Genomic DNA, 12,863 nt, shown 5'->3' on the forward strand with positions numbered 1-12,863 from the left:
GCTAACTAACTTTGTACCTATTCAGCCATTGTAGCATTTTGGCATTTAGCACGTTTGCATTGGATTTTGAACCACAATTGCCCTTCTGGTGTTACATGCCCTACAAATGTAAAATGGGTCTTTCTTTCTACCCATGTCAACAAGTCTTGTAGGGAATACAGATGAGAAATGAAAAGAAAAGAATAAGTGCAACTAAAACATGTTTACATGGAAAATGGTCAAAAAACTCTAGTTTCTTAAACCTATGTGTTTGTGTGTTTGTGTGTGTGTGTATCTATATATATATATGTATATATAATTTTCTCAAAGACAAGTTTACGACTGAGTTTTAAAAGCCAATCAGAATTGTGCTTACAGATTGCTTATCAATTGGGAATACTTGTTGAGATAGTTTCTAGCATCTGAACAAATTTGCAAAGTTGAAGCCATTAGTTTTTAAATCAGGTGATAGTAGCAAAAAACTCTAGTTTCTTAAATCTATGTGTTTTTGTGTATATATATATATATATATATATATATAATTTTCTCAATTGTTAATTGCTTATCAATTGATGTACAAAAAATTGCACCTGTTAACTGAAACCCTGTCTTTTGCAAGAAATCTCTTGGGTAGTTTGTCATGACAACATTTTCAACACAAACAAAGATCTTCAACCAATTGTTTATATTTTTCAAAAATATCATATCCATTGATAGTTGCAAATCCTTTTCAAACAAAATCTAACAAGATTTATAGTCCTAAGCCTTGCTAAGTTGAACACTAATTGCTCCAAGTACAAAACTAGTCACATAAAGAGTAGTTGCACAAGAAATTCTCTTGCTTCAGCAAATAAAGTAAAATGAAACAGTTTTTAATTTTTAATTATTTTTTCTAATTTAGGTTATTTGGGATGTGCTCCTTTTGAAGTCCTTTTTGACAATATGAGAGAGATCAGTCCTGGCCTCACACTTTTAGGATTTGCAGTGAAGTGGCCAAAGTCAAAAAGGCTACATAATTTTAGATGCTTTGAAGCAGCCCATAGGCCATTTCTATGCATTGGATGCAAAGCCAATTACGCCACCAATTGCAATGTCCCAACACAGATTCGGCAATAGAATCCTGTAACAACCCTACTGCTTCTTTGCAGCAGTGCCTTGTCAGCCATGCTGATGTGGCACTGTGGGGTGGTAAAAGAAAGTTGAATTATTAAAAAAAAAAATTAAATTTAAAAATAAATCATGAGATTTTGGAGAGCATAAAAACTCTCCATTCAAAAGGTTGCAAATGCATGCAAATTTCATGACTTTCTTTAAATTTCGCTGCAATATAGAATTGTCACAATTCTTTTGTACATAAATGTAGCATTACCAAAAAAAAAAAAAAAAAAAAAAAAAAAATTGAAGAAATATGAAGCATTTTCTTTTTTGAAAAGTAATTGATAATTGAGGACCAATGTTTTCAATACTTACAACATTCTTTTAAGCAATTTTTGTGTAGCAATTGAAGTTTTTATTTTTGGTTTTTATTTATTTTTGATATTTCAAAATATTTAAACTAATACATAAATTGTTAAAATAAGTGGCATAATAATTTGTAAATATTTATATTATTAAATGAGTTTTTAAAGCTTTGTCACTTTAGTGGTGACTCTTAGTTCCATTGCAATCACTTGTTTCACTCTCGCAACAACTTCTAGTTCCATTGCAACTCCTACTTCTATTGCAAATCCTTTTCATATTACACACTTTATTAAAGGAAGTTGGAACTTAGGACCTAATGTGAATCTTAACCTAGTTTTAAGTAGACAAAATTATTTTTATTAAAAAAATAGTATAATTATTAAGCAATCAATGTATTTTTTAAATTAAGAAAATAATATAATCTGTACTAGTATATTTTTACAATATTATGTACTCAAAATAAAAATAGTTCATATACAATTACAACTAAACATATTAATACATGTTTTTTTTTAATAAAAATCAAATATAAGATTTATTATATTTTTATTTCTAAAAAATACTGAATATAGAGTCAAAGATATAGAATTTAATAAGATTTTAGAATTATATATATATTAATATTTTAAACCAAAAAGTTAAGTCTATGTCATAAATTCTAAAATATTTAATCCCTAAAGCTCCTTAAAAGCCAAAATGGCTTTTGGGCATTCTACATGAAGTATCAAACTTTGGTGTTTTTATCATTTCTTTTTTTTAAGAGTAGAGAATCTTATGAGGTTTATGCCCTACTAATGTTTTTAAAAATATATGTTTCTGGAATTAATTATGGTGTTTTTTAGATTTAGAATCCAACTGGAGCAATTTGTATAGGGACTTGCATCAATCACATGATAACTATAATTGTGAATAGATTTGGAGGCTATATAAAAATAATATTATAAATCAATTAGTCTAATATTAGGTTTTATTGTGGTAGATGGCTACTACAATATGAATAGGCCAATTACAAAGATTTACTATTAAAACAAGGATGTCATCTTTGTTGGCAAGAGAGACCCTATATTAGAAAGCTGCCTAGTGCATTTTAGAGCTAATAGTTGTATATGACCTTCTAAAATTCATATAAATTAAATTTTTAATATTTACATATGTATATTTTTTTTACTCCCTTTAAAACCTATAAGAGTGTCTTCTATTAATTTTTTTGAATAAAGTTATTTTTCAAATAATATGATTTTTAAAACAACTTTTTTGTTACTATTGTTTTAACTACTTATTTCTTGAAAAAACTTAGTTGAAGGTGCTATATATATCTCTTTGCTCCAAGATTTTGTGTGCATGTGCTTAAATTGAGGACATATTTGGAAAAAATTCCCTCAAAAATTTTGAAGTTACATGTATGAATTGTGCCTAAAGCAAGTTTCACTATGCCTTAAGGGCAACACCAAAAAAAACCTCTTCTCTCAACTTTAAATGTGATGATCTTCTACATGCAATGACTTCAACTCTTAAGATTTGGTGGACTAATCCCAACATAAGTTAAAAACAAGATCTTATGATTGAAAATATTGAAAATGCTAAAAAATATATATTTTGAAGTTATTTTTCTAGAAAGGGGTGTTTTTTTGGTAGTTTTGGAGTTTAGAAGGCAAGATAACATAAAAAAACTTTGGAGATTAAAATGATTTTATGTTTAAAAAAAATTCAAAAATCTATCATTTTTGTTAAAAATAATCACTTTAATAATTAATAAAATATTTTTAATATTTTAATGTATATATATATATATATATATATATATGATTTTTTAAAGAAAAAAAGACACTCAAGAATCTATGTATGTGTATATATAAAAATAAGTAACCATGTTCTATTAAATTTTATTCTTGAAAATTTTAAAATTGGATGTATTTATATTGTTTGGTTTAAATGCACACATAAAATAATTTTTATCCTATGTTTTGATTTAGTTGAATGTAATCTATTTTTAGAATAAAATACACACAACATAATTTTAGTTACAATCATTTATTTAAAGTGTGTCCAATATTGCAATCACCTTAAAGTCATCAAAGAACCAGATCATATCTTTTAAGATCTTAAAAAAAAAAAAAAAAAAAAAAAACAATATACATTGCAGAACTATTCAAATTAACACAAATTTTCCATTATTGTCAATTTCAAAATTTCAACATATTGGCTCAGACCATACCATAAAGGCTAAAAACGTTACTTTATTTTCTCAATTAAAATTTAGAAAGTTAGTTATGATAGCATGCAATTTTTTACATATCTATGTTTTCATAATTTATTTTTCTATTATCAATGTTTTGAAAAATAACTCCAGTACCAGTGATCACCCAAAATAGCAAGACATAAAAACACAACGATAAGTATGAACACTGATATCATCATATATAACCTTACACAAATTCACTTTATATAAAACTCACAGAACATTGATTTGAATTACAGAGTATATTCCACTAAAGTAAACTGTAAAACAAACGCAGGAGGTTGCATCCAAACTCTATGCTGCCTCAAATCTAATCACTAACTAAAACAACGACGAATACAGTCGATTTTTTTTTGTTTTGTTTTTGTCTTTGTAGATTTTTTTTTGGTTTACAATGTTCAATGTGCTTGTCGGTAGTTCAATTCTCAAACCCTTGAACAACACAAACACACAAACGCTGTGTTTATTATAACACACACGCACACATCTATATATATATATATATATATAGTATTCTAGACGTAGAATTAGCTTAGATATGGTTATATCATCTTAACGTAGCGCTCAGAGCGGTGAGACTATTGTCGTAGAACTCGTGGAAAGCTTCAACAGACATGCTTGGAACTTGGGCAGTAGTGATTCAGGGGTGTCGAGATGATGGCTGATGCGGCATCTCTCCGTCACTGGACAACAGTCATGTGGTGCTTCAAATTGACAGAGTCGAGCTCCATGGAATCAGCCTCGTAGGGGTCCATGCAGTCCTTCACCACTTCGGGACCACACTGAGTTTGCTTCTGCGTTGCAACTGAACCTGCACACAGATCTGCTTCACTCAGTGTCGCGTCCACCATATCTTGCCGAGCTCTTATCATCTCGACCTCGTCGTCCAGCCCCTCCAGCATGCTATTCAGGTCGCTGCTGGTTAGTTTCAGGCTGGTGTCCCGGTTCAGTATGTTCGCTTTGTATCGCAGCCTGCAAGTTGGTGCCGCCACCAATACGGTGCAAATCAGAGATGGTTGTGTTGTCTTGTTAACCAATGACTGATATGTGTGAGATAGGTTACAATGAGTTCAAAACTGAATGGTGCTCAGTTCATTATGTGATCGAAATTGGGTTGATCACCTGACTTCCATGATGTCGGTCCCATCGTTGCGATCGAATTGTATCCGAATTGGATTCTCCTGGTAGAGCAGGACTGCCTGCAAGTTTTGAAAGAGTTTTAAGAGCATCCGGTTAGTGATTCAAAAAGCATGATGTTGATGTCTCAGCTGTGACGTTAAATTCAAGCTACATGGGAAAACTGGGACGAAGAAGCTGTAGGAAAAAAGCAAGTCGGATGGAACTTGAATGATGCAGTGAGTTAGAGGGAGTCTCGTCTTTCAGTTCAACAAGATTGAAGTATACCACATCCGAAACTGCCAAGTTCCATGATCATTAAAGTTCAGAAGAACGTTTTCTACCTTGTATCCTATGGGTCATGAGATCATCCAAACCAAACCTTGAGGTAGTTGGTGTCGTCAAGAGTGAAACGATGATACATTCCCCTGGGTAGTTCTATGAGAACCCCTTTCGTAATGTGAATCCGAATCCAACGTCCCTCGAAGTCCCGGACGTCCTCATAGCCTGCACCCATAGTTCAGAACATCATTCTCTCTCTCTTTGTATATGTAAGATAGAATTTTCCACACGAAACTCCAGATAACGAGTGGTAATTTTGTCCACGAAGTAGACAACGTGGTAGTAGTTGTCGGATGACTTCAAGAAATGCGTACCACCGCCTTCGAGGATCAAACGGACCTCCTCATGCTCATGCAAATGCTCATTGAAGAATTCTTTCTTCTTGAGGTCATAGTCTGGTAGGGAGCCGGGTGCTACTGTCACCACCTCCTGCAACAGGATACTGGAGTGAGAAGTCCAGTTACACAGATGATTAGAGTTGTCAAGAAATATGGTTACACAGATGATTAAAGTTGTAATTCGCGTAAAAAGAGGTGCAAACCTCGTAATGATATCCACGGTCAGACTTGACCAGGTTAAATAACGGATTCTTCGTGTAGTTGCTGGTCTGAAGGCCTGTCCACACCAGTACACCCAAAGCTACCCACACAAGACAACTATGTTTAGCATCACAAGTGTCTGGAACATCATAAAAACGGATTCACAGGTTTGAAGAATGAGAAGAACTATGTAGTTTCTGTCAACAAGTTCATGAATCTGTGCATGAACTTCATCTTAAATTAAGGTAACCTCAGGAACGTTGATTTTATGAGGCAATGGATTTTACATTGGAGGTGCTCTTGAGTGACGTGTTGATCTGGGTTGAAGTGGTGCGGCAGAGTCGGGTCGTTCTCCTCGGAGTCCTCTTCCGAATTGGGATTGTAGTACCATGCACTCACGGGAGGGATCTTTGCCTGCCACAGCAACAACAACGTCCAAAAACAGTCCGGACCCAATCATGCACTGCAATGAAGCTGGTGCTCAGTGATAGCCATAAAACTAATTAATATGGACGCCCACAGTACTTATCCACATTGACAACAAACTATGCCGCTCCCATAACTACTACGAGGCCACCTCCGACGAAGCCTCGACATCAGCCTAGCTAGTGCGGGACGTTGCACAGTTTTAGCAGCACACACCATCTGTGCTATATCTATAAAACTACCAATACAATTGTATGTAGAGTTAAAGCAAGAAGATAGGCACTGTACTTCTGTGCAGGCATCTCTGTATGCGTTGATAACACCACTTTTACTGAGTTTCTTGACTGGGGAAGTTAAGTCAATGGGTAGAAGCTGTCCGCTGGGAGGCGGAACTCCTGCAACGCCCTGCGACACCGGCAACACCACAAAAACCAGCACAACGTAACTCTAGAATTACTGTACAGTCTAGCTAGGGCACTGTGTGTAGATTTAGCACATGCCCAGACCAAAATGCTGGGTTGGGATCCAGTACCGATACAGAGGCAATAAAGTGAGCATGGAAAAACAAAATCCCATCGATGAGAAGTACGTAGCTACACGCGGGTACCTGGCGTGGTAGCTTTGGCTTGGCTCCCATTGTGATAGTTGCAGACGGCCCCATTGCTACAGTACAGTTGGTTCCTGAAGTGTGTGTTGGAACTGTCAACTCGGAATTGCAGCAAGTTGAGTCCATTGTAGCAGAGGTTTTCGAGACACAGAAGTCGAGGAGCTCGCGATGTAGTACAACGTTGATGGAGGGCTCAAGCTTGGACTCAAGACAAGTAGTTAGCTATAGAAGGTGGCTGATTGCTCATGATTTTATACGTAATGTTGCTAGATAAAGTGGTGCCCATCGGGCCCGACGCAGAATTTCTTGAAAAACATCCAAGATGAAGGAATGGCAGAGAGTGAAGCCACGAGTTTCAGATTTGATTGTGGTGGGAATCTAATGTTGTATTATGGCGCTGCTCACCAGATATCCGAAAACTGCTTCAGGGTACGGAACCCGAGAATATGATGCACCTTTGCAGGCGAAGGAATCTAACTTAGATGATCATCAATGGCACCCACCCAACGGACGACCATAATTTTTTCATGATCTATGGCATGAAATCTTGGAGTTCAATAGCTCAAAAACGACCTTCAAACATGTTTCTGACCTTTCCTTTCGACTTTTTGACAACAATAGAATTGTTAAACGTTCTACCTCCATGGAGCTATCTGTGGCGCGTATCACATTCAGAAAGTCTCAATAGTTCACTTAGGAATACTTATCAATGATAATACTAATAATAACAATAATAACAATTTACAAATCCGAGCATCCGAGTTGTGTACACACTTGCGGTAAGCATTAGCCTGATGGTCAGTCCTGTGCTTCCTCAGAGACCTTGCCTGTGCGAGCTTGGTCTTCGTGCGCATTAGATCCCGTTCAGTCAATACGCTAGTGGACAGTTACATCATCTGGGAGAATATGATGACCGAGCTCTTGGACGAAACTCTGTGGCTCTATACTCGAATGTGGCAAGCCTCTCACGGCTGCCTACGTGTGAACAAATCTTTGGAACAAAATTTCGCATTATCACTCTCATGCGGTTTAGGGTTTAGGGGTGTATAACTGTGAAATGAGTGTATAACTGTGAAATGATAGGACACACCCCCCACATTTTTAACTTGTCTATGTGACCGGCTCTTCCGGATGGAGTGAAAAGGCGCCTCGTCCAAACCAATAGTAAACGCGGCGCACGTGCCCTCGCCCAACGGCCTCTACCCAACCAATATGTACATTTTCTAGCTTTATAGAAATGGGTTTGATATCCACTCTGGTTGGGTTTTTTGTACGTCGGTCGGTCGATCCATCATGCGGCCTCATAAGGAAGGCCTCTGTGCAGAACCACAAACGAACTCAAGCATGCAACAAGAAGAAGAAGAAGAAGAAGAAGAAGCAGCAGAACTCCTCCAGTTGGACTTACTTTTTACTTTTATTTTCCGGTTTTAGATCTGATCAGAAGCGGCTGAATGTGCACACACTCTGCGACGTAACTGCTGAAATGATAATGCGAGGAGCCATGAGCGCTGCCGTATGATGACCACAATGAATCAAATACCAGGGCCCAAGGTCGCAAAGGTTCGGTGCTGATAAAGGATTGCCTGTCATCCACGCGCTTGATGGTCGCTCGCTCGCTCGCCAAGTTGCAAGGCAGATACACACACACATATATTTGTATATATATACAGACACACACATGCATATCCACGAAAGAGCCATCACAACACAACTGATCACAACGGACACCTGGATATCAAACCACTATTTTACCTGCAATAAAAACTGTATTCAAGTAAGGAAGGAGTCATAAAAGCTTGCCAGAGAAGACGGGGAACCCATTCAATCCCACAGCAGTTCAACGAAGAAGACCAAAAACACACTCAACCCAGATGCTTTTTGAACACCCACTCTCTGCCCATGATTGCTGGAGAACTCCAGTCTACTATCATAATCTTAACCTATGTTAAATTTTAATCAAAAAAACGGCTTTTATTCTCCACCCCAAGTTGCAGTAAGTAATAGCATAAAAATCCAGCATCAGGGAACGCCCTAGTTTCGCTTCGCACAGTGTCGACGCCAAGGGATGACTCGGGAGGGACTGCTGCAGGGATTGCATGAGCCCTGAGTTGCAAGATCTAGACCCCCCACAGACACGTCGAATGCTAGGGTTGTTAGACGTGATGATTGTTTTGCAGTGCGGCTCCGACCACTTTACTCACCAGACTCATCTTCTCGCATCGCAATTTTTCACATCTCAGGGTTCGCTTTGATCCACACACCCAGTTTTATGTTGCAAAAGCCAAATCTTTCTCATTCCTCTCGCCGCAAAACCGCAACCAGCTCCATTCACTCACTCACTGCGGACAATATCGTATCATAAGACAGACACCATCTGAATTAGTTGCCTCGGCGGTTTTTTATTGTTGTGTTCTGTTTCACACCTCGCAAGTACTGTTGTGGTCTCATCACACCGTTTGTGTTATGATGTTGTAGGGCATAGTTTCTTTTAGTTAGTTACAGATGTCTTGTTTATACCATCGCCTTTGTCTTAAAGAATGAATGGAGTTTTTGTTTGTTTACAAGTATGAGAATAATATTTTAATAACAACAATAAAAAGCTAATACATAACTGTAATACAAAAAAAAATTCCTTCATGGGAGAAAGTAAAGTAGTAGTAATTATTTAAGAACATTGAGTGGTAAATCTAACATTTTCTTTAATTGCTAAAGACAAAACCTTTTGTTTAAATTATTAATGATGATTATTTTTTTAAATAATAAAATTTTAGTCTTTAGGTTTCACAGATAAATTTTCTTAGTATATATTTTTTCACATCATTTGTTGATATAATTTCAATTTTCTTTTCTTTTTCTTTGTATTTTTAAAATAGCAATTTTGACAGCTAGTGTGTTTTGTAAAATTAAAAAATAGAGCCATTTACATTCTTATTCATTCTATTTTTTATTTTCTTTTTGATTCTATTATAGCTTGTTTCATAAAATCCCAACTTAAAATGAAATTAGCATTGTAATGTATTAAGTACTTAAAAGATCAATTTATAAGGATTGATGTTTTGTTCTATACTAAGTTAATCTTTTGAGTATTTAAATTCAACACATTCTTTAAATTCAATGTTTGTAATGTACCAAATTCTTTAAAAATAAGATTATGTTTTTAAATTTAATATTAAAATCAATAAATATAATAAATTATTAGAAAAACCGATATTTATATCTCTTTTTATTTATTTGGGTAGGTTGAAAAAAATTAGAAAAAAAAAAACAAAACAAAACAAAAACCAAAAACCAAAAACATTTACTTCAGAGTAGTTTTGTGTTGATGCCTACTAAAAGAAACATTTTATATCATCAAAATCAAAAATATTTTTAACTGTTTGTTGTTTCTTACTTAACCAATATTTTGAGTTAATTACATAATTTTTAATTAGTATGTGATTTTTTAAAAATAATACTTAAATTTTACATAAATTAAATAAGATTGTGTGTTAATAAGTTTACTTGCATACCTTTAAAGGTTTTATAACCTCCCAAAAAGAATAATAAATAGATATTTTATAATTTTTAAATTATAATTTTTTTTTCTAAATTTTTTAAATACCATAAGATTTTGATAGAGTAAAGAATATTATAACTTGCTAACTTTGATAAATTAAATATTATAACTTAATTAAATTTGATAAATTAAAAATTATTAATAATATTAAAAATAAGTAAAGTATAAATGCTTTACCTAATAATGGTAAGATAAACACAAAAGCGACTCATCATTTTTTAAAATATTCTAATAACTACTGGATAACAATAGTAGATGCCCTTATATCCAGTAAAAGGTACTATTTTATTAATTTTAGACATCTTAATTACATTCTGCTGCTCAACTTTTCCTACAACAGTTTCAAAAGTGGTAACAATAACTCATCAAGTGGTAATAATCCACAACACAAGTTGTGTGGGTACATTTCAAATCTGAGTTTACAACAATTCACTATTGAAGCAATTTTTCTTCATAAAAACTTTGAAAACCTTCACAGCATCAGACATCGCCGAGGTAAGTTTTTCAGCAGGCCTAGACGTCGCCGACATTGCCTTGCACAGATGAAGCCAGCACAGATCCACATCAAAACAGTACACATTCAACCAACCCTATTAAATCCAAACTCTAACTGGAACAGACTGGAGCTTTTGCTATGGCATGTATTACCGTTTCCTGATGTTGAATTCACGAGAATGGTTCAAGTGAGGAGCTAGAGTGGCATGTTTCTCAATTCCACTAGTTTCTAAGGTACAAGTAGCTATATTAAGCATTGTAGCTTCTTTGGTCTGCAACTCTAAGGTGAGACCACGAAAGGAACTCAATCCTGCTTCATTTTCTAGTCCGCAAGTGAACCCCATCGTCCAGAAAGTGTTGTTGGCAAGTTCCAAAACATGCGTCGTGAGAAGGATCACTAACGGGTACTAGTTGCCAATCAACCAAGGCCTGAATCAGGCTTGCATGCATCGAATCAGAGCTTTTGAATTTTCGATCTGGAAGTACATGGTCCATTGCTGAGAGCTGATTTTTGGCTATCATGCGGGCCCTGAAGTAAGTCGAGTCTGCGAGTTACTAGTCATCCAATTTCTACATAGTTGGAGGCTCCACTAACTGCAGGGACGAAGATGTCGTCCTGTGCATTGATGTTTCGATGTTTAAAGATCCGTTGAATTAAGTAACACTCCAAGGTCTCGTCATGACACTGCAGATCTTGTTGCGTCAACGGAGGATTCCATGACTAACAGTAACATATATTTTCCATGAAGCCAGGAGCTCCAGATGTGGTGAGGTGCACCTGATTTCGAAATTGAAAAAAGCATTCGACAGAGGATTGCGTACCCATTGGCGGCGATGACGATGCGATAACACAAATTATCACAAGTTCCCTAGCAAGTAAACCAATGCCACAAACCTAAAAGATGGGACTTGCATAGCAATTCTAAATCGATGGCTACACTCTCTCTCTCCGATTGGACGACCCCAAGGGCCTTGCTCCTCTTTCCTTTCTTCCTAAAGCGCCAAGTAACAGCACCTTGGATGTCGAACCGAGCACAAAAAGCCGCACAAATGCTCTGTCTCTCTCTTTCTCGCACTGCATATCGTCACAGCAACAGCACTACCAGCGAGATCAGGCTTGCGACAGATGTGATGACAAGCACAGGCGTGAAAACAAAACCGTGTAGGACGTTGACAAGGCTGCCTAGGCCAATGACTACTGACAGTCACGACCATCGCCACATCCCATCTTTCGATGTGAGCGCGAGACTCCGTATCCACAAAACACCCACAAATTCACAACAGTAGACATCACTTGCACATCAACAAATTCTACCGTTGAAGCGCCGTAAATGCACATAAGACTGAACGTGTGACGGATATTGCAGTTGAGATTGAAGAGCAACGGCTGAGGAGCTCATCTACTTCAGTGTTTTTGTCGCAGTTTCGCGACTAGATCGTGATTCGAAGCAGAGAAACTAACATTGTGAAGGATCTCACAATAGACTAAAGCAGCTGTTTCGATGACTTGGAGGTGGAATGTGATGTGTTTCGAAGATTGCGAGATGAAATGCCGCGCGATGTCAGTGATACCGCTGCTTGACGCAGCCAACGCTGCCGCCGCCGCCAGCTTCAATGTTGGGCCGTCAGTAACTTGACTCAGACTTGTTAAATAGCTCTTTTTAAATTTTCTCCATTATGAAGATCTTTACACTGATGCTGATTGAAGTTTGAAATTAATGAGGGTTTTGTGAAATATTTAATTATAAATTAGCTCTAAATATTAGAGATTTGAAGGGTGTTGGCCGCTTGGTTGTTTCATGGTACATTGAATTGTTTTAAGGTAAGAAAGTGGGTTTATTCTTTCATTTATCATCTCCTCCATGTTTTGGTCTTTCTTGGTTTTATTGTTCATTATGTAATTTATAAATTAACATCTTTTTTGATAATACATGAAATTTTTGCACAAAAAGTGTTAAAAAAGATCTCTAAGATATGTAATACTTGCAATTATTATAATTTGAAGCTCTATCAGAAGTTTTTGTATTTTTCTTTCTTTTTATTTAAAAACATCTAAATTTGAAATAAAAAATACTTATTAAATTTATAAATTAGATTAAAGAA

General features: G+C 35.9%; 1 protein-coding gene across 1 annotated transcript; it reads right to left on the reverse strand.

Annotated features, from left to right (window-relative positions):
* Positions 1-3,851: 3,851 nt before the first annotated feature.
* Positions 3,852-6,958, reverse strand: LOC112287527 (acireductone dioxygenase 2). Its single transcript, XM_024530573.3, has 8 exons — positions 6,710-6,958; positions 6,391-6,507; positions 5,964-6,090; positions 5,679-5,776; positions 5,452-5,566; positions 5,178-5,302; positions 4,802-4,878; positions 3,852-4,651 (listed from the first exon to the last, which is right to left on the reverse strand). Exons 1-8 carry the CDS (start codon positions 6,833-6,835, stop codon positions 4,360-4,362), a joined length of 1,077 nt encoding a protein of 358 aa, XP_024386341.1. The 5' UTR covers positions 6,836-6,958; the 3' UTR covers positions 3,852-4,359.
* Positions 6,959-12,863: the final 5,905 nt, after the last annotated feature.

This window comes from Physcomitrium patens, chromosome 10 (assembly GCF_059467195.1).
Source record: "Physcomitrium patens ecotype Gransden chromosome 10, ASM5946719v1, whole genome shotgun sequence".
Taxonomy (NCBI): Eukaryota; Viridiplantae; Streptophyta; class Bryopsida; order Funariales; family Funariaceae; genus Physcomitrium; species Physcomitrium patens.